This window comes from Mustelus asterias, chromosome 14, assembly GCF_964213995.1.
Source record: "Mustelus asterias chromosome 14, sMusAst1.hap1.1, whole genome shotgun sequence".
In the NCBI taxonomy this organism is placed as follows: domain Eukaryota; kingdom Metazoa; phylum Chordata; class Chondrichthyes; order Carcharhiniformes; family Triakidae; genus Mustelus; species Mustelus asterias.
This window is the reverse complement of record NC_135814.1, coordinates 104,291,025-104,313,840: the sequence shown is the minus strand read 5'-3', so window position 1 is coordinate 104,313,840 and position 22,816 is coordinate 104,291,025. Positions and strand designations below refer to the sequence as shown.

At 48.4% G+C, this 22,816-nt stretch overlaps 1 protein-coding gene across 5 annotated transcripts in view; it reads left to right on the top strand.

Moving 5' to 3' along the window:
* The window catches only part of als2b (alsin Rho guanine nucleotide exchange factor ALS2 b), a 123,316-nt gene that overhangs the window by 12,259 nt on the left and 88,241 nt on the right, over positions 1-22,816 (top strand). For all 5 annotated transcript variants that reach the window (XM_078229082.1, XM_078229080.1, XM_078229081.1 and 2 more), the window contains 5 exons: positions 81-1,385; positions 8,019-8,187; positions 9,074-9,170; positions 11,004-11,081; positions 13,011-13,196. In XM_078229082.1, the coding sequence (XP_078085208.1) occupies positions 81-1,385; positions 8,019-8,187; positions 9,074-9,170; positions 11,004-11,081; positions 13,011-13,196 (1,835 nt within the window). The remainder of the gene's footprint in view (positions 1-80; positions 1,386-8,018; positions 8,188-9,073; positions 9,171-11,003; positions 11,082-13,010; positions 13,197-22,816) is intronic.

Below are 22,816 nucleotides of genomic sequence, written 5' to 3'. Positions count from 1 at the left end.
GTCCAGCACTGTAACACCTTGGGGGCGTTTCTCGGGGTACTTTTGGTGAACTGGAGCCTGAAATCCTTTTCTCTTTTCAGGTGGAGACGTCTGCAGCTTTGGACGCTTTCCCTGGAGACCGGAGGGTGAGCTCCGTCACTCGGCAGTGCCCGTTCTGGAGCCGGGATTAGCTGGCCTGCGCGTGGCGAGCGTGGCAGCCGGGAGCCTCCATAGCGGAGCAGTGACACAGGATGGAGCCGTGTACATGTGGGGAGAGAATGCGTCCTGCCAGTGCGCAGTCCAGGGTCCGAGCCAGGTCCCAAACCCCACTCTGGTTACAATCTGCGACCCCGAAACCAGCCCCCCCGAGCTGGCCAAGACGGTGCAGCTGGCCTGCGGGGAGCAGCACACCCTGGCCCTGTCGTCCAAGAGAGAGGTTTGGGCCTGGGGCAGCGGCTGCCAACTTGGCCTGGTCACCACCGCCTTCCCCGTGGCCAAGCCCCAGAAGCTGCAGCACCTGGCCGGCCGGACGGTCATGCAGATCGCTTGCGGTGCCCACCACAGCCTGGCGCTGGTCCAGAGGCCCTGGCCGCACGAGAAGAGGCAGAATTCAGAGAAATGCCGCCACTGTCACCAGCTGCTGCTGACCATGACGGACAAGGAAGACCACGTGATCATCTCGGACAGCCACTACTGCCCGCTGGGCATGGCGCTGTCCAGCTCCGAGCCCTCTGCCCCCACCCCTGCCGACCAGCCCCCTCCCGAGCTGCCTCCTCACCGTCAGGCAGCCAGCTCCCAGCTTCCCCAGTCCGTTCAGCCCCAGCGTGCGCTGGACACCGCCGACGAGGCGGAACGGGCAGGGGGTCCGGGTACCGCTGGGGAGGGAGCACCTCCCGACCTGCCACGGGAGCCCGGAGAGGCTGCAAACAGCACCAAGCCCCGGAGTTCACACTACCCCGACGAAGAGGCGGTGAAGGCGTACCTCAGAAAGCTGTCGGACAACTCGCAGCTGGACTGCTCAGTGAAGAACGCCCATCCTGCCTGCGTGCCACCCTTACCCTCGTTCGAGGGCACCCAGCCCACCAGCCCTTCGTCTGCAGCCCCTTCCACATTCAACAACCTGGTGGTCTCCTGCGCCTCAGTGGTGGGGGAGAGAGTGGCCGCCACCTACGAAGCCCTCTCGCTCAGGAAAGTGGTGAATTACTACTACCCGGCGCCGGGTGCAGTTGCCGCTTGCATCGGCAGCCCAGCCAGCAGCGGAATCCAGCACAAGGAGACCAGAGGGGAGCTGGTGAAGATGGAGGAGTGCATGCCCGACAAAAAGAGCTTCAGCCTGGGGGATATCCGCGAGCAAGGCTCCGAAGGCATGTGCCGCCGGCTGTCTCTGCCAGGCCTTCTGTCGCAAGGTACTGCACCACGGCAAGCCAAGGGTGGGGTTCAGGCAGAGGTCACCAGTCCAAATGGAACTATCGTCCCAAAACCGCAGCATCGCTGCAAAGGGCAGATGGATGATTTGTGTAGATGCCCTCTGCCAATCATAATGGACCGACCGTGCCTCCCCCCCACCCGCCGACCGTGCCCCCCCCTCACCCGCCGACCGTGCCCCCCCTCACCCGCCGACCGTGCCCCCCCCTCACCCGCCGACCGTGCCCCCCCCTCACCCGCCGACCGTGCCCCCCCTCACCCGCTGACCGTGCCCCCCCCTCACCCGCCGACCGTGCCCCCCCCTCACCCGCCGACCGTGCCCCCCCTCACCCGCCGACCGTGCCCCCCCCTCACCCGCCGACCGTGCCCCCCCTCACCCGCCGACCGTGCCCCCCCTCACCCGCTGACCGTGCCCCCCCCACCCGCCGACCGTGCCCCCCCTCACCCGCCGACCGTGCCCCCCCTCACCCGCCGACCGTCTCTCCCCCTGATCCACACCCGTGATTTTCTCTGTTGAACTTGATTTGATTTATTATTGTCACATGTATTAACATACAGTGAAAAGTATGGTTTCTTGCGCGCTGTGCAGACAAAACATACCGTTCATAGAGAAGGAAAGGAGAGAGTGCAGAATGTAGTGTTACAGTCATAGCTAGGGTGTAGAGAAAGATCAACTTAATGCAAGGTAGGTCCATTCAAAAGTCTGACAGCAGCAGGGAAGAAGCTGTTCTTGAGTCGGTTGGTACGTGACCTCAGACTTTTGTATCTTTTTCCTGATGGAAGAAGGTGGGAGAGAGAATGTCCGGGGTGCGTGGGGTCCTTAATTATGCTGGCTGCTTTTCCCGAGGCAGCGGGAAGTGTAGACAGAGTCAATGGATGGGAGGCTGGTTTGCGTGATGGATTGGGCTACATTCACAACGCTTGTAGTTTCTTGCGGTCTTGGACAGAGCAGGAGATTGATTGTTAGGAGGACAATGGGAGTAATCACCAGCGAAAGTTTCAGTTGTGGTCGAACTAAACTATTCTTATTTCCCTGAAATGAATATACCCGATACCTGACACTTGTTCTGGGTTATCGAATTGACGAGTTTAGTGTATCGAGAATCAATTTGCTCACAGTTGGCAGATCGCATCCCCGAACGTATGAACATACAAAGATGTCAGGAGTGCGCTGCACCAAGTTGTCCCTCCCCTGAAGTAGTCAAGGAGTCTGCCGTAACAGGGCCTTCCCTTTCTGTAGTCCGCCTTCTCTCCAACAGATTACTGATGTTGGGTAATCCTCAAGTTGACTCCCAATATTCGATTACGTGGATTGAAGCAAGGTTGGAAGGTCAGCAGTTGCCTCCATCTGTTGGTGCCAATATTAACCCATTTCCAGTCCAACAAGTTCATTCGTGGGACCTGGGCGTCACTGGCTGGCCTGTGGAGGACTCACCTGAGGAAGGAGCAGCGCTCCGAAAGCTCGTGATTCCAAATAAACCTGTTGGACTTTAACCTGGTGTGAGACTTCTTACTGTGCCCACCCCAGTCCAACACCAGCATCTCCACATCAGACCTAATTTAGTTCTGGGAGATTGATGTTTAAGTATTCTGTGTTCCAATATATATTCAAAGGAATGTCACATCTGTGTCTGGCAGAGTTTGGCCAAACAGGACACAGTCTGTGGGTACAGGTTACAACGTAAAGCTAGCGAGGGAATGTGTTTTGGAATTCTTTTTTAAATAATGCAAATACAGACATGCCTTTCTTGCATTTCTCAGAATAGTGAAGTTTGTAACAGTTGTCAATCGACTGTCTTGGATAATTTTTTCATTTATTTACGGGACATGGGCGTCAATGGCTGGCCAGCATTTATTGCCCATCACTAACTGCCCCTTGAGAAGGTGGTGGTGAGCTGCCTTCTTGAACCGCTGCCATCCCTGAGGTATAGGTACACCCACAATGCTGTTAGGGAGGGAGTTCCAGGATTTTGACCCAGCGACAGTGAAGGAACGGCCGATGTATTTTCAAGTCAGGATGGTGAGTGACTTAGAGAGAAACTTCCAAGTGGTGGTGTTCCCAGACACCTGCTGCTCTTGTCCTTCCAGATGGATTGGAAGGTGCTGCCTAAGGAGCCTTGGTGAGTTGCTGCAGTGCGTCTTGTGGATGGTAGACATGGCTGCCGCTGTCCATCAGGTGGTGGAGGGATTGAACAATTGTGGAAGGGGCTGCTTTGCCCTGGATTCTATGATTATTTGTACTCTTTTAATATGGTGACACGGTGGTTCGCACTGCTGCCTCAGAGCGCCAGGGACCCAGATTTGAATCCTGGCTTCGGTGACTATCTGTGCGGAGTTTGAACGTTCTCCCCGTATCTGCATGGGTTTCCTCCCACAGCCCAAAAAATGTGCTGGTTAGGTGCATTGGCTATGCTAAATTCTTCCTCAATGTACCCGAACAGGCGCCGGGGCGTGGCGACTAGGGGATTTTCACAGCGACTTCATTGCAGTGTTAATGTACTTGTGACACTAATAAATGATATTGACCAGTTTTGAGGATCCGCGAATCACTGATACATAGACGGATACTCATGGATATCTGACGATACATTAAGATTTTAGCTCAGTTTTATAATTCAGTATGGCTATCCGATACTTTAGTGCCCAAGTATCAGTCTGCTCAGCTGTTTATTCTGCCACATTCCAAATCAAACAGCTGAAATACCTCAGCGATACTCTGGTTCTATTCCTGAGTGAGCTATATTTGTCTGCAATTATTTTCTTTTTACCCCTCAGACACTTTTTAACTGTCCTGTCTCCTTTCACTACTGGACGGGATTGCCCCCCCCCCGTTTCATTCTTATCTACCTAATCATATCCAGTGAAGCACTGGCAATGGCCTCTCTTTCTGCTCCTGCACCGTTGCCTCTGGTGTTCCCCAAGGATCTATCCTGGGCCCCTCCTATTTCTCATCACCGCGCTGTCTCTCAGCCACATCATCGAAAATCACAGCGTTAGTTTTCTCCTGTACACTGACCACACCCAGCTCCAGCTCCCTACCACCCCCCCATTTTTGTTAAATTATCAGACTTGCTTATCCAGTGCTGGATGAGCAGAAATTTCTTCACCTTCTGACCCCCACCTCCACCCCCACTCAAAGCCTGTCCACCATCTACAAGGCACAAGTCAGGAGTGGGATGGAATACTCCCCACTTGCCTGGATGGGTGCAGCTCCAACAACACTTAAGAAGCTCGACACCATCCAGGACAAAGCAGCCTCGCTTGATTGCTACCCCTTCTACAAACATTTAATCCCTCCACTGTTTCTTCAGAAAGAACTCCTCAAATGCAGACAATAAAGATATAACAAAACTTGCTCCAACTTGTAAATCAAAGAAAGCGTTGAATAAAGAAACTTCATTATTCCAAACTTGGGGCCTCGCCCTGGGCCACTCCAAGCTCTCCACAATTCCCAACAGGTTCTTATTTATAATGAGTCAGCTGACCATCACATCATTCTGTAATTGGTTCTATGGTTTACTGGGTCAGCTAACCCTTACAGCTTGTTACCATTGGCCACATTACATCTAATACAAAGTTGTCACCAGTTACATTCTAACATCCACCACCAACACACAGTGGCAGCCGTGTGCATCATCTACAAGGTGCCCTGCACTAACTCTCCAAGGTTCCTTAGGCAGCACCTTCCAAACCCACGATCTCTACCATCTAGAAGGACAAGGGCAGCAGATATTTGGGATAGTTCCCTCCAAGTCACTCCCCATCCTGACTTGAAAATCTATCACCCGTCACTGGGTCAAAATTTTGGAACTCCCTCCCTAACAGCACTGTGCATATACCTACACCACATGGAGCGCAGCAGTTTAAGGCGGCAGCTCACCACCACCTTCTCAAGGGGCAATTAGGGATGGGCAATAAATGTTGGCCTAGTCAGCGACGCCCACATTTCAGTCCTTTTATTCATTTGTAGGACATGGGTGTCACTGGCTGGCCAGCATTTATTGCACATCCCTAGTTGCCCTTGAACTGAGTGGCTTGCTTGGTCATTTCAGAGGGCAGTTAAGAGTCACATATAGGGTCTGGGGTCACATGTAGGCCAGACCGGGTAAGGACGGCAGATTTCCTTCCCTAAAGGGCATTAGTGAACCAGATGGGTTTTTCCAACAAGTTTCATGGTCATCAGTAGATTCTTAATTCCAGATATTTTTTATTGAGTTCAAATTCCACCATCTGCCGTGGTGGGATTCAAACCCGGGTCCCCAGAACATTAGCTGAGTTTCTGGATTAATAATCTAGCGATAATACCACTAGGTCATCGCCTCCCCTTCACATCTTGTGAATGAATGAAAAAAATGTTAAATATTGGGACAACTGAAGCCATTTTGTTTTGAACTTTGATCCAAACTTGATTCCAGAACCCTCCTGAGTCCTCTCTGCTCGGCAACAGTTTGTGATTAAGCCAGTTTGCCACCTTGATTTCATATTTGATCCTGAGATGAGCTCAGATCTCATATTAATACTGTCACTAAGACCAGCTGTTTCCACCTCCAGAAAACCGCCTAACCTCACCCCTGCCTCCACTCGTCTGTTGCTGAAACCCTCATTTATGTCTTGTTACCTCTAGACTCAATGCAGTCCTTGTTGCTCTCCCTCAACCAACCCTCTGTAAACCAGGTCATCCAGAATTCAGCTAGTCATGTCATATCTCAGAGCGAGTCCCACCCTATGCTCACTGATCCACAACGGCTCCCTGTCGAGCAATGCCTTAATTTTAAAATTCTCACCCTTTTTCTTAAATCAAATCCCTCCAATAGAACCCCTACAGTGCAGAAGGAGGTCATTCGGCCCATCGAGTTTGCACCGACCACAATCCCACCCAGGCCCCATTCCCATAACCCCAAGTATTTAACCTGCTAATTCCTCTGACACTAAGTGGCAATTTAGCATAGCCAATCAACCTAACCCGCACATTTTTGGACTGTAGGAGGAAAGAGGGTGACGCAGTGGTTAGCACTGCTGCCTCTCAGTGCCAGGGACCCAGGTTCGATTTCAGTTTGGGTCACTGTCTGTGTGGAGTTTGCATGTTCTCCCCGTGTCTGCGTGGGTTTCCTCCGGGTGCTCCGGTTTCCTCCCACAGTCCAAACTTGTGCAGGTTAGGTGCATTGGCTATGTTTAATTGCCCCTCAGTGTCAGGGGGACTATCTAGAGTAAAAGTATGGGGTTATGGGGATAGGGCCTGGGTGGGATTGTGATTGTTGCAGACTCGAGGGGCTGAATGGCCTCTTTCTGCACTGTAGGATTATTTGATTCTATTTGATTTGAAACCGGAGCACCTGGAGGAAACCCACGCAGACACAGGGAAAATGTGCAGACTCCACAAATATCTATGATTTCTACAGATAGTCACACAAGCCAGGGATTGACCCGGGGTCCCTGGCGCTGTAAGGCAGCAGTGCTAACCCCTGTGCCGCCCCTACTGACAAATATCTATTTTTCCCTTCTCTTGTTACCTGTCAAATGCAGAGATAGTGCTGATGGCCAGCAGCATGTACAAGAGGCACTGGCTTGGGTAGACTAGCATGGTATACTGTTTCAGTCTACCCCACCTCTGTAATCTCCTCCAGCCCCACAATCCTGAGATTTCTACACTCCTTGAATTCCTGCCTGCCGTGAATTCTCAATGAGAATTGCTTTGCTATTGGTGCCCTTCAGTTACCTGGGCCCCAAGCTCTGGAATTCCCTCCCTAAACCTCTCTGTGGGCAGCACGATGGCGCAGTGGTTAGAACTGCAGCCTCACAGCACCAGGGACCCGGGTTCGATTCGCGTCTTAGGTCACCGTCTGTGTGGAGTCTGCACCTTCTCCCTGTGTCTTCGTGGGCTTCCTCTGGATGCTCTGGTTTCCTCCCACAGCCCAAAGACGTTTGGGTTAGGTGGATTGGCCATGGTAAATCGCCCCTTAGTGTCAGGGGGACTAGCTAAGGTAAATACATGGGGATAGGGCGTGGGTGGCATTGTGGTCGGTGCAGATGCGATGGGCCAAATGGCCTCCTTCTGCTCTGTAGGAATTCTATGTTTATCTCCTTTGCAATCCCCCTTTATGACACCGCTTGAAAATTAACCAAGAGGTAATCTGACCTAACATCTCCATTTGTTATCTTCAATATCTTCCATATATCTCCATCCAAAGATGTGTAGGTTAGATGGATTAGCCATGGTGAATGTGTGAGGGTTACAGGGATAGGGCAGGGGAGAGGGCCGGGGTAAGATATTCTGTCAGTCGGTGCAGGCTTGATGGGCCGAATGGCCTTTTCTGCGCGATAGGGATTCTATATGTGGATTAGTGTCACACTTTGTTTGAGAACAGTCCTGTAAAGCACCTTGGCATGTTTCATTATATTATAAGGTGCTTTATAAATATAGGTTGTTGTTTAAATATTGAACAGATAAAGAACAACTCCAGATGATAGAAAACAGGGCCGCGTGAGGCTGATCTGCCGCACTTGAACCAAGAGCGTTTAAATCACAGTCGTGCATAGCGGTATCAGAGCATCAGTGCAGTCAGCACTCCTGCATTCACCTGGCACCTATAAACAAGCGTGTCTTTTTCTTTCAGTCTCCCCGAGGCTCCTTAGGAAAGCTGGGCGTGCAAGAATCCGGTCGGTGAGCCTGACTCCCACACCCGGCAGCGAGGCTGACGCACACTTACCTTCACTACAGTCCGAGTTATGGAGCTGGGGACGAGGCAAAGAGGGTCAGCTGGGCCACGGAGACGTCCTTCCCAGGTAATGGGAAACCCCTCCATATACAGACCGGGACTGCAAACCCCTCCATATACAGACCGGGACTACACACACCTCCATATACAGACCGGGACTGCACACACCTTCATATACAGACCGGGACTGCACACACCTTCATATACAGACCGGGACTGCACACACCTCCATATACAGACCGGGACTACACACACCTCCATATACAGACCGGGACTGCAAACCCCTCTATACGCAGACCGGGACTGCAAACCCTTCCATATACAGACCGGGACTGCAAACCCCTCTATACGCAGACCTGGACTGCAAACACCTCCATACACAGACCCGGACCGCAGACACCTCCATACACAGACCCGGACTGCAAACCCCTCCATATACAGACCGGGACTGCAAACCCCTCCATATACAGACCGGGACTGCAAACCCCTCCATATACAGACCGGGACTGCAAACCCCTCCATATACAGACCGGGACTACACACACCTCCATATACAGACCGGGACCGCACACACCTCCATATACAGACCGGGACTGCAAACCCCTCCATATACAGACCGGGACTACACACACCTCCATATACAGACCGGGACTGCAAACCCCTCTATCCGCAGACCGGGACTGCAAACCCCTCCATACACAGACCCGGACCGCAGACACCTCCATACACAGACCCGGACCGCACACACCTCCATATACAGACCGGGACTGCAAACCCCTCCATATACAGACCGGGATGGCAAATGAGGTGTCATAGTGAATACCTGAAACTGGGGCTAGAAAGCACTGGGCCTTCAGAGGATCTCGAAATACTGCGCACAATGTCAGGTTGTCGCTAGGTGTGATTACTCGAGAGCTGAGTGGGCAATGACAATGTTCTCGTCCTGCCTCTAGGCTTCATCCCCTGTGCATCAAGAGTCTGAGCAGCAGAGAAGTGGTCCAGGTGGTGGCTGGCGCCTATCACTCGCTGGCTTTAACGGCCCAGTCGCAGGTAAGATCTACACCCACCTGCTGCACTTTTGCCCGCGTGTGTCTGATCCGCAGGAGAGCCAGAGAGGGCCCTGAAACAAAAACAGGAAAATCCCAGCAGGTCTGATAGCATCTGCGAAGAGAGAATAGAGACAACGTTTTGAGTCTGGGTGACCCAGTGTTGAGAGCAAAGAAAATCAGTGAAGATTTATTCTATGAGGGTCGGGGGGGAGGGGGGGGGGGGAGTGTAATTGGACTAAGGGAATGTAAATAGTGATGATGAAGAAGGCTGAGAAAGATGTTAAAAGTGTCCATTAAGTGATCGGAATGTGTGAATGGCAGAGCAGAGGCACATATTGTTAAGAGAGTATCTGAGGGATGTGGCAGTTGCCCCGAAAGGGGTTGGGGGTGGGGGGGGGGGGGGGGTAGGGTGGTGGTTTGGAGACAAGACGGAGAGTGAGATTGGAGAAGTGGAAAAATAGGAGGAAGGAGGAAAGGCGATACAAATGGGCCCTGACTGAACGATGCTGCGACGTTGGGTGGAGTATCTGTAACTTGGGAGGTAGGAAATTAGAATTTAGTGTTTGTAACATTGTAAAATGCTAGGGGGGGGGAAAGCATTGCCTGGACCCGTTAAAAGGTGGAGCTTTTTCTGTGTTTAGAGAGTTAAAAAGCAAGTACACAGAGAGCCCAAACTGAAACATTAGTATCGAAAGGCCAAGCAGCAGTGTTACCAAGACAACAAGCTTTTGAATTTAGCCAATCAATTTGAATCAGGCACTTAGATACAAAAAACTTAGGACCAATCCTATTGTGGGAAATATTGATATGTCATCACAGGTATAAAAGAAGGAGGCAGTGGGGCACAGAGGTAGAGCAACTGCCACCTGCCGGAGCTAACAGCTCACAACTCTTAACTCTCATGAGAGAGGGGGGGGGGGGGGGGGGAGAATCGCTGGCTCTCACAGCTTCATCCATGTCTTAGAGAAAACACCATATAGATAGCAAAGGTACCAAAGAAGAAGGAAGTTCCAGACAGAAGAATCAACAGAGAAAGCCCAGAATGTTCCAGAAGGCACAAAACCTGGTTGTAATTTAGAGAGTGGGTAAATTCTATTTTTTGTTAATGAGTGGGATTTGTACTTATTGGAACAGCATACCATTGGAATCTTGTTTTATTTGGGAATAGTTAATAGTTAGAAGGGATTTATTTGGTTAGTGACTAGTCTAGTTAATTTCTTCACTGATAGATAAATAAATTGTTAGAGTGTTGAGGATTTATTTTCTATTTAACCACTAGGAGTTGCTGAAGAGCAGGTCACACCATTTCACAAACACTTTTTACAGATTATAGGGCTAGGTACTCCTCTTTGGGGGTTTTGGTGTTAGTTCTCGGGGGGCGGGAAGGGGGCGTATATGCACCCCCGCTTTATAACAACGAGCAAACTAAGACAAACCGCCCCCCCTCCCCCTCCAGACATAACATGAATGTGGGATAAATGTGAGGGAACATGTGACCAAAGCTGGGGAGTGATGGGATCGAGGGATTGGGAGGACAGATGAGTGTTAATCTTTTACCTATTGGTCTCAGGATCAGATGCCCTAAGTGTAGAAAAGCCTGGGATTGGGCACCGATCAGCTCATTTAGACAAACCTCCCTTGCTGGTAACACTGCCTTGACTGGACCAAGGAGGAAATGCAACGACCATCATCATCTCCACAAGGCTCTCGAGGTGGGGGAATACATACCAAACCTCAAGAGTCTTTTGTCCTGTGAAGTTTGTATCCTATGTACGCAGGTAGAAGCTTAAAGATTTCACACTGATTCTGTGGGTCCTCAATCTTCTTCCTCCAGGTCTACTCGTGGGGCAGTAACGCCTACGGACAACTTGGCCACACAGAGTCACCCACCGTCATGCCTCGCCTCATCAAGGTATGGCTCAGCCAAGCTGTCAACTTGGAAATATGGACAAAAATTGTATTAAAATTGTTATAAGACATGCACATAAGCTGCTGATATAGGCAGACCAGGTAAATCCCCACTTTCTGAGAATCGCACAGGGCTTACAAATCTGGAATTAAGAATCTACTGATGACCATGAATCGATTGTCGGAAAAACCCATCTGGTTCACTCATGTCCTTTAGGGAAGGAAATCTGCCGTCCTTACCCGGTCTGGCCTACATGTGACTCCAGATCCACAGCAGAACAAAGAACAGTACAGCACAGGAACAGGCCCTTCGGTCCACCAAACTTGTACCGATCGCGTTGTCCTATCTAGACCAACTGCTTATATCCTTCTATACCACGCCTGTTCATGCGTCTATACAGATAAGTCTTAAACGTGGCTAACGTAACTGCCTCAATCACCTCACTTGGCAGCGCATTCCAGGCCCCCACCACCCTCTGTGTAAAAAACTTCCCCCCGCACACCTCCACTGAACCTTTTCCCCTCCCTTTACCTGTGTGGTTGCCTCTCAACTGCCCTCTCAATACAGGCAACTAGGGATAGGCAATAAATGCTGGCCAGCCAATGATGCCCATATCCCACGAATGAATAAAAAAAATAACATAGAAGGCATTGAACTGCAGAGACACGCCTGTCCAGTTAAGAGCCTCGGTCTGCATTGAATTAGGTGGTCTCAGTAGGGCCTCAGTCCCCTTTTATAGCTGGAGCAGAAAAAGTCCTCTAGGACTCCCTCTGCTTGTCACTGTATTGTTCTAAAGGGCAGTTTTTATTTGGGAACAGGATCAGGTTTTGTTTCTGCCAATGCTAGGTTTTAGTGATGAAAGTCGAGGGTTAACTATTGTTTAAAAGTTTATTTATTGGTGTCACAAGTAGTCTTACATTAACACTGCAATGACGTTACTGTGAAAATCCTTCAGTCGCCACACTCCGGCGCCTGTTCGGGTACACTGAGGGAGAATTTAGCACGGCAAATGCACCTAAGTAGCACGTCTTTCGGACTGGGAGGAAACCGGAGCACCCGGAGGAAACCCACGCAGACACGGGGAGAATGTGCAGAATCCGCACAGACAGTGACCCAAGCTGAGAATCGAACCCGGGTCCCTGGCACTGAGAGGCTGCCCATTTGCCCTATTATTTGTCGAAGTCTGAAATCAGCACCTAGCCCTGGTGATTTTCATCCTCTGTTGAAGCTAAACGATCCTCTGACTGCATCCAGTCTCTCACTCAGCCCCACTCACCCATCACCTCCATCCTCATTGACCTGTATGCGTTTCCCAGTCTCCAAATGCTTCTGCTCATTCTCAGATCAATCCCTGGCCTTGCCCACCTGACCTCTGAACCTTTCCCAGAAGTCTGACTTTCTCTGCATCCCTCAGTCTTATTCTCTCCCCTTGGTTTAGAATTTAGAATCCTACAATGCAGAAGGAGGCCATTCGGCCCATCGAGTCTGCACCGACCACAATCCCACCCAGGCCCTATTCCCATAACCCCACACATTTACCCTGTTAATCCCCCTGACACTAAGGGGCAATTCAGCATGGCCAATCCACGTAACCCACACATCTTTGGACTGTGGGAGGAAACCGGAGCATCCGGAGGAAACCCACGCAGACACGGGGAGAATGTGCAGACTCTGCACAGACAGTGACCCAAGGCCAGAATTGAACGCGGGTCCCTGGCGCTGAGAGGCAGCAGTGCTAACCACTGTGCCACCGTGTCGCCCCGGTGATGGGGCCTTCTTTGTGGAACTGCACGCCCGACACATTTGGCAGATGTGAGGGAGGAGGCGAACGTAGGAGTAAGTTTACAGATGTCGGGCTACTGTCGAACATTAGTCCGGAAACCTCATAACCACTCAGAATTAAACTGACCTGCAAGTGTTTTCCTGGTACAGATTCCAGAGGGTGTCCGTGTGTGGGATGTGGCAGCGGGACAAGGACATTCCCTATTTTTGGCCGATGGGGCTTCTTTCCAGCCCAGCATCTATTACAGTGGACAACAGGAGCTGCCAGAAGCCGGGAACGCTGATCTCAGCCATTCCTGCACCCAGCAGCCACTGCTTCTGTCATCCTGCAGTCAGGCAAGTCAAACTCACAACATTCCTTATTGTTCAACAGCGTTTATGTGGTGAATCCGGAATGTTCTGTCAAGGAAAATTATACCATCTTTAAAACAGATCTTGAGACAGATTTTCTACAACTGCATTAAGTAACGATAGAATCATAGAATCCTACAGTGCAGAAGGAGGCTATTTGGCCCATCGAGTCTGCACCGACCACAATCCCACCCAGGCCCTATCCCAATAACCCCACACATTTACCCTGCTAATCCCCCTGACACTAAGGGGCAATTTAGCATGGCCAATCCACCTAACCCGCATATCTTTTGGACTGTAGGAGGAAACCGGAGCACCCGGACGAAACCCATGTAGACATGGGGAGAACGTGCAAACTCCACACAGACAGTGACCCAAGCCGGGAATTGAACCTGGGTCCCTGGCGCTGTGAGATAGCAGCGCTAACTACTGTGCCGCCCCAGGATTTGCTAGGAAAAGCAGCAGAATTGGGAAAATATCGGGATCTTGACTGGGATATTTGGTTGGCAGGGTGGTTGGGGGGGCAGGGGGGGCTGGAAAAGATCCTCTCTCGGAGAGTCGGTGCAGACTCGATGGGCTGAATGGTCTCCCATTGCACTCCAGGGATTCTATGGAGACCTGTACATCAGGAGTAGTTGAATTGGATGCTGGGTTTGGGGAGTGAGATCAACTGCGAACGACCAAATCAGGTTTCTCATCCTTGAGTTCTTGTGCAGAGTTGCATCAGTTTTAAATAAGTTAGATATTTTGATTAAACCCCACCCAAATCCTCAAACACCCAGGGATACATGACACAAATCAGGACGTTAAAAGTAATAATGGAAGTTTTTCCGCTTCCAACTGCAACATGGTGTTGTGGAGGAAGTTACTGAGAAGGTTGACGGTAGCACAGTGGTTAGCACTTCTGCCTCACAACATCAGGGACCCAGGTTCGATTCCCGGCTTGGGTCACTGTCTGTGTGGAGTCTGCACGTTCTCCCCGTGTCTGCGTGGGTTTCCTCCGGGTGCTCCGGTTTCCTCCCACACTCCAAAGATGTGCAGGTTAGGTGGATTGGCCGTGCTAAATTGCCCCTTAGTGTCAGGAAGATTAGCAGGGTAAATGTGTGCGGTTACCAGAATTGGGTCTGGGTGGGATTGTGGTCGGTACAGACTCAATGGGCCGAATGGCCTCCTTCTGTACGATAGGATTCTATGATTCATGGTGTTAGAGTAAGAATAGCTTTGAAATAGAAGGGGATCAGAAAGGAGTGAAATACAAGGCAGGCTATCTGTATAAATGCATGGGACATGGCATTCAATAGCTTTACCATTGCTAAATCCCCCACTATCAACATCCTGGAGGTACCGATTGTCCAGAAAATGAACTGGACTGGCCATATAAAGCAACCCAATTGATTGATATCCCCTTTACAACCTTCAACTTTCACTCCCTCCACTACTGATGCACAGCAGCAGCAGTGTGTACCATCTACAAGATGCGCTGCAGCAACTCACCATGGCTCCTACAACAGCACCTTCTAAACCCAAATCAATCGGCCATCTAGACGAATAAGAGCAGCAGATATATGGGAACACCACCACCTGCAAGTTCCCCTCCAAGCCACTCACTATCCTGACTTGGAAATATATCGGCCATTCCTTCACTGTCGCTGGGTCAAAATCCTGGAACGTCCTCCCTGACAGCACTGTGAGCGTACCGACATCAGATGGACTGCAGCGGTTCAAGAAGGCAGCTCACCAACACCTTCTCAAGGGGCAATTAGGGATGGGCAATAAATGCTGGTCTAGCCAGCGACACCCATGTCCTGTGACAGGATGCAACAAAATAATTGGTTTTCAGATCAGAAGAAAGAATGCAATGGTTTTGCCAGGTATTTGGACTTGCTCATTCTGATTGTTAAATATATGTATCCAAGTCATGAACACATGTCAAGCTTTGTAGATGACACAAAACCTAAAAAAGGACAGTGAGAAGTTTCACAACACCAGGTTAAAGTCCAACAGGTTTATTTGGAATCACGAGCTTTCGGTTCAGTTAACTGTCCTGGCTTGCGACGATTAACACCTCTTTAACCTGAGATTATCCCCCTCTCCACTCGCACTGTCAGTATCTGTAAAGACTTGATTACCTGTAAAGATTCACCTTCCAATCACTATCTTGCAATTGTGTCTTTGTCTATATTTGCTGTGTTTGTGAAACCTACCTCTCTCACCTGATGAAGGAACAGCACTCCAAAAGCTCGTGATTCCAAATAAACCTGTTGGATTTTAACCTGGTGTTGTGAGACTTCTTACTGTCCCTACCCCAGTCCAACGCCGGCATCCCGACATCATTAAAAAAAAATAAACAGGGGTGTGGGGAAATTTGAAAAGGTCTTAAACTCAGACAATTCAAAACTCGAAAGGCAAATATCTCTGTGCAAAAGACGTTAACATTTATTGAACATAAAGCATAGAACAAGAGAATACAGATGTACAGCCGACCGGAGACTCACGAAGAGTTAAATAGCTCTGGAACAGAGCGACAGAATCTCTCCGAAAGGTCTGAAGTGTAGAGTCAAAAACAGATCAATTATACTTTTTTCTAATCAAAAATTCTGCCTCATTGGCTTAAAATCAATTCCATTTAACAGTGATACATCAATACAAATCTCCGTCAAGTGCCTCAGCCAACTATATGATACTTAATAGCATGGTGATATTTTATTCGTCCAACTGATTCCGGAGGTAATCTCCCCTCTTGGCTCTAACTACACCTCTGTCGCCTGGCAATGGACGTTCCCACCGGCTCACTGCCAAGTTGAATAGACGTGTTCCTGCGTCCAGGGGCATATCTATCCATGTGTCTGGGCAATGAATACATCTGTTCATTCATGTTGCACAATGTGTCCCCTCTTAGGAATGCCACCCGATAAAACTTGCTGACTAACCGGTTCCCAGACCTTTGGCTTCAAATTATTGACTTTGACTCCCATGCTTTTCGGCAACTTTGTTTGACTAAACCGTACATTACATTAAAATACATTTAAAATATCAGCATATATGTTTTAAAATCATAACTATTTGTTTTGATTCACTTACTGCATTCACATGTGTAAAACTGTCCGTGTTAACTCGTGTAAGAATTATTTAACCCCTGACTGATCTCTTGTCCTATGAAAGACTGCATTTTGCCAATAAATCTTATAAACTGGTTAGAAATCCCCTTCCACAATGAGAAAGATAGTAACAAACTCCAGGGGGACAGAGTAATTGATTACTGAAGGGAAAACAAATGGTTGATAACATTTAATGCAGAGAGTGGTGATGTCTTTGTAGAAAAAGTGACGACACAATATAAACTAACAATACAATTTTAAAATGGGTCCAGGAATAGAGACCTGGTGAAGCTGATGGGACAGATTGAGAAAACTGTTAAAAGGCCATGGGATCTTTAGTTTTGTAACTAGCAGCAGAGAGCACAAAAAGACCATAAGACATAGGAGCAGAATTAGGCCACTCGGCCCATCGAGTCTGCTCTGCCATTCAATCATAGCTGATATTTTTCTCAACCCCATTCTCCTGCCTTTTCCCCATAAACCCCTAATTAATCAAGAACCTATCTATCTCTGTCTTAAAGACACTCAATGACCTGGCCTCCGCAGCCTTCTGCGGCAAAGAGTTCCACAGATTCACCACTCTCTGGCTGAAGAAATTCCTCCTCATCTCTGTTTTAAAGGATTGTCCCTTTAGCCTGAGGTTGTGCCCTCTGGTTCTAGCTTTTCCTACTAATGGAAACATCCTCTCCATATCCATTCTATCCAGGTCTCGCAGTATCTTGTACGTTTCAATAAGATTCCCCCTCATCCTTCTAAACTCCAATGAGTACAGACCCAGAGTCCTCAACCGTTCCTCATATGACAAGCTCTTCATTCCAGGGATCATTCTTGTGAACCTCCTCTGGACCCTTTCCAAGGCCAGCACAGCCTTCCTTAGATATGGGGCCCAAAACTGCTCACAGTACTCCAAATGGGGTCTGACCAAAAAGTTTCAAATTTATGTTAATCTTCGAGACAACACTGACTGAGCCCCGGAAAAAGTCATGGCTTCAATTCTGGGCACTGCGCTGTTAGAAAGGACATCAGGACACTCAGGAGGCTGCAGAGGAGATTTGTTAGAATGCTACCCACGGACAAGAATTCAGTTACACAAAGCGCTGACATTAACTGAACGTGTTAAAGTTTAAGGTTAAAAGTTTTAACGTTTATTTATCAGTGTCATAAGTAGGCTTACATTAACACTGCAATGAAGTTACTGTGAAAATCCCCGAGTCGCCACACTTCGGCGCCTGTTCAGGTACACTGAGGGAGAATTTAACACGGCCAATGCACCTAACCAGCAAGTCTTTCAGACTGTGGAAGGAAACCCACGCAGACACGGGGAGAGCATGCAGACTCCGCACAGACAGTGACCCAAACCGGGAATCGAACCCAGGTCCCTGGCGCTGTGAGGCAGCAGTGCTAACCATTGTGCCACCCGTTCTCCTCGGAGCAGAGATTTGGCAAGTGTCCCTAATCATTCAGCAAGTAAATAAGGAGATACTGTTTCCAGTGACGGAGGGGTCAAGAGAAGGCAGATTTAAAAACACAGGGTAATTGGCAAATGAAAGAGCAGATTATGGTCCCCACCCTGTTGTTGTGGTCTATGATGCATTGCCTGGAGGGTTGTTGAATCTGCTTTCACCAATACTATGGGCCAAAGGGCTTTTTCTGCACTGTATAATTCTTATGGGCAGAATGTCCCCATCCCAGCCAACACGGGAATCGTAGCAAGTAGGGCCGGATCACAAAGATCCGTTGACCTCAGGTGGGAATTTCCAACCTTGGGGGCGAGCGCGGCCGGAAAATCCCACCCAATGTCTCCAATAGCTTTGAAGAGAGAATTCCGAACATTTGAAGGGGACAATGTTTTAATAGTTACAGGGACAGTGTAAAGGGATGTTTCGATAGGGATTTAAATAAAGCAGACAGGGATGGCTAAACGACCTTCTGAGTTTAATTCTAAGGTATAAAAATAGGAGAGAATTACTCTGTTTAAGGGAAGGGTCATCCTGTCCTAAGGCATCAATTTACAAAATCACTGCAGATACTGTGTTTCTTTATCACTGCTTTCTCCCTAAATCACTGTCAAGTCTTTAACTGGAACCATAGAATCCCTACAGTGCAGAAGGAGGCCATTCAGCCCATCGAATCTGCAGCAACCTCTTAGCCAGGCTTACCCCCATAAACCTACATATCTTCCCCACTAACCTATATATCCTAGGATACTAAGGGGTAATTTAACATTGCCAATTCACCTAACCTGCATATTGCCTCTTGATCCTATTTTTATACCTTCAAATTATACTCATAGGAGGCCTTTCACCTAACCCGCACATCTTTGGACTGTTTAAACTCCAGTTGCATCTTTTACTCCGTGACTTGCCCCTTGGTCCCAGTTTCTCAGCCAATATGGGCAGCAGTGGTTAGCACTGCTGCCTCACAGCAATTCCCGGCTCGGGTCACTGTCTGTGCGGAGTCTGCACGTTCTCCCCGTGTCTGTGTGGGTTCCCTCCGGGTGCTCTGGTTTCCTCCCACAATCTGAAAGACGTGCTGGTTAGGGCGCATTGGCTATGCTAAATTCTCCCTCAGTGTTACCCGAACAGGTGCCGGAGTGTGGCGACAGGGGGATTTTCACAGTAACTTCATTGCAGTGTTAATGTAAACCAACTTGTGACACTAACAAATAAACTTTTTTAAAAAAAGGAGCTGCTTCCACATTTAGCCCTGAAGGATTGTAATCAGCTGATGTTTTGAAGGGAGATTTCACAGGCACCATGTGGGTTATCTGCCCTTTCGACCAGCTGCTCCCTGGAGAGTGACACTGCAACCTGTTACAACAGGGAGGAACACCTGTAGCCTGTTCCCAATAACTGGAAGCCCATTTATTGGCCATTAGTAGACCAGGACACAGCTGCAGCCTGTTGGGAGTGAGGTGGAATTACTTCATTGCACACAGTGTATTAATCTCTGCTCCAAGTAATTAACACAATAGAACATCCAGGCTTTGCAGTGGTCAGATGACCTGTCTTGCTTTGCAGTGATGTTTTGCATGTGACTGGATTGATCACTGGCCCTGAGTGTGTTTCCCCCCCGTAGCTGGGTGTGTTGTGAGGCAATCTATTTTGAAGCATTGCAGTTTTTCTCCCGTACTGAGGGGGCAGCAGAGTTCTTCCCCCTCCTGCGTGGATTGGGTAGGATAGTGGTATTTTGGCTTGATTCCTAACTCTTCATACAGATTTTCTCTTCAAGTTTGGGGTGGCGGTTTTCCTACTCACACTTTCCATTGCTGTTGTGTCTCCTATATTTATATTCCTTATCTATACACTTGTTGTTCTATTGCACATTGAAAGAGTAAGAGTGTCTTTTGTTTATTCATGGGATGTGGGTGTCGCTGGCCAGGCCAGTATTTGTTGCCCACTCCTAATTGCCCCTTGAGAAGGTGGTGGTGAACTGCCTTCTTGAGCCACTGCAGTCCATGTGGTGTTAGGAACACCCTTGGTGTTGGGAAGGGAGTTCCTGGATTTTGACCCAGTGATAAGTGAGGAAATTTGAAAGAATTTCAGAAACACGAGAATGTTCCATCCTTCAGACAAAAGTGATTTGATTTATTATTGTCACGTGTACTAGGATACAGTGAAAAGTATTGTTTCTTGTGCACTATACAGACAAAGCATACCGTACATAGAGAAGGAAAGAAGAGAGTGCAGAATGTAGTGTTACATAGCAAGATGTAGAGAAAGATCAGCTTAATATACGTCCAATCAAAAGTCTGATGGCAGCAGGGAAGAAGCTGTTCTTGAGTCGTTTGGTAGGCGATCTCAGACTTTTGTATCTTTTTGGTTTATTATTGTCTCATGTATTGGTATACAGTGAAAAGTTTTGTTTCTTGCGTGCTATACAGACAAAGCATACCATTCATAGAGAAGGAAAGGAGAGAGTGCAGAATGTAGTGTTACAGTCAAAGCTAGGGTGTAGAGAAAGATCAACTTAATGCGATGTAGGTCCGTTCAAAATCTGATGGCAGCAGGGAGGAAGCTGTTCTTGAGTCAGTTGGTACCTGACCTCAGACTTTTGTATCTTTTTTCCAACTGAAGAAGGTGGAAGAGAGAATGTCTGGGGTGCGTGGGGTCCTTTAATATGCTGGCTGCTTTACCGAGGCAGCGGGAAGTGTTGACAGAGTCAATGGATGGGAGGTTGGTGTCAGTGATGGATTGGGCTACATTCACAACTCTTTGTAGTTTCTTGCGGTCTTGGTCAGTGCAGGAGCCATACTAAGCTGTGATACTTCTAGAAGGGATGCTTTCTATGGTGCATCTATGAGAGTTGTAGCAAACATACTGAATTTCCTTAGCCTCCTGAGAAAGTAGAGACGTTGGTGGGCTTTCTTAACTATAGCATCGGTGCGGAGGGACCAGGTTGTTGCTGATCTGGACACCTAGAAACTTGAAGCTGTCAACCATTTCCACTTCATCCCCGTTGATGTCGACAGGGGCATGTTCTCCACTACATTTCCTTGAAGTCGATGACAATCTCCTTCGTTTTACTGACATTGAGGGAGAGATTATTGTCATCGCACCAGATTCGCTATTTGCCAGGACACCTCCCTGGTGTCGCGGCCAACATTTATCCCACCTTCACTTCAAAAAGACATGACTCCTTGTTACCTGTGGAATCTTGTGTAAATTTGCTGCTGTGTTTTGACTACGTTACAGCAGTGACTATTCTTTCAAAAAAAAAAGAAAGCATCTCACGGGCTTCGAGATGATTTGAAATGTCCAGATTCGGTCAAGGCTTACTCGTGGACTAGCCGAGTACTGAGGTATCTTACTGCCCTCAGCAAAGCCAAAATACCGCCGATGCTGAAAATCCGAAATAAACCCAAGTGCGGGAAAGACTCAGCAGGTCAGACCTGAGAGAGAAACGGTTAAAGTTACGGGTCCGGTTTAACCCGATGGAGGGTCCGTTCATTTCTTTGAATAGACAAAGATGGCACTGATGTGATGAATTTCTTTTATTGAACAGAACTTAAAATTAAATCATTACAAAAGCGAACAGCAGGAGGAAAGAGAAAGCTAAAGAGAGACTGGCTTCTTCTGCCAATCCTGTACTGATCAAAACAACTCAAATAGACTACTGGCTGAACTCAAAACATAGAGCTGAAACTACAATATGTGTTGTTCATTATTTTTGTCATTGAAATTGTTTGGCACATGCTGTCTCTGACTTGGCGACACAGGCTTCACAGATGTGGTTTTTGAAAAACTTTGGCTTATGAAAAGCCTGTCTTTCTAGCATTGTACTTTCAAAAAATTTTCTGGCTAACCCAGCATGCCTTCTGCGTTTTAAAATGTTGTCAAGTTAAAGCTGAGTTGGTTAATTTTTTAAGCTTGGCATTTAAATATAATTGCATAGGCAGAAATATCTTAACACAAAGCCTTTGCATAAATGAGGCAAACCACACACAGGCTCAGCAGCCTATTTCTGGAGTTTAAATAGTATTTTCTTCTCCTTCAGTAACTGTTTCTTGCTCCTGAAGCAAGAAAAGTCTCTGGGCTTTGATTTTCTAGAACTGACTGTCGTACTTGTGTCCCCGCTCCTGTCCACAATCCCAGCAGCAGCCCGGCCTTGTGGATAGTGGGCATGTTGAACAGTCAGTGGTTCCTGTCGGCAAAGAACAGTACAGCACAGGAACAGGCCCTTTGGCCCTCCAAGCCTCACAGATCACATTTACCTATCTAAACCAGCCGCTTATACTCCTCTCTTCCCCGTCTGTTCATGTTTCTATCAAGATAAGTCTTAACGTCGCTAACGTGTCTGCCTCAACCACCTCACTTGGCAGTGCATTCCAGGCCCCCACCACCCTCTGTGTAAAAAAAAAAAAACTTCCCTCGCACACCTCCACTGAATCTTTCCCCCCGTACCCTGAACTTGTGCCCCCTTGTAATTGTCATTTCTGCCCTGGGAAAAAGCTTCACCCTATCCATACCCCTCATAATTTTAAAAACTCCTATCAGGTTGCCCCTCAGTTTCCATCTTTCAAGGGAGAACAATCCCAGTTTATTGAATCTCTCCTCATAGCTAATACCCTCCATACCAGGCAGCATCCTGGTAAACACTCTCTGCAAAGCCTCTATGTTCTTCTGGCAGCGTGGTGACCAGAATTGGACACAGTATTCCAAATATGGCCTAACCAATGTTTCATATAACATAATTTGTCAATTTTTATACTCGATGCTCTGTCCGATGAAGACAAGCGTGTCATATGCTTTCTTCACCACCTTTTCCACCTGTGCTGCCACTTTGAAGGATCTGTGAACCTGTACTCCCAGATCTCTCTGTGTGTCGACGCTACTGATGGTTCTGCCATTTATTTTATAGCTTCCACCTGAATTGGATCTACCAAAATACATCACCTCAAATTTGTCTGGATTAAATTCCATCTTCCATTTCTCCGCCCAATTTTCTAGCCAACTATATCCTGCTGTATTCTCTGACAATCTTCATCACTTTCCGCAACTCCGCCAA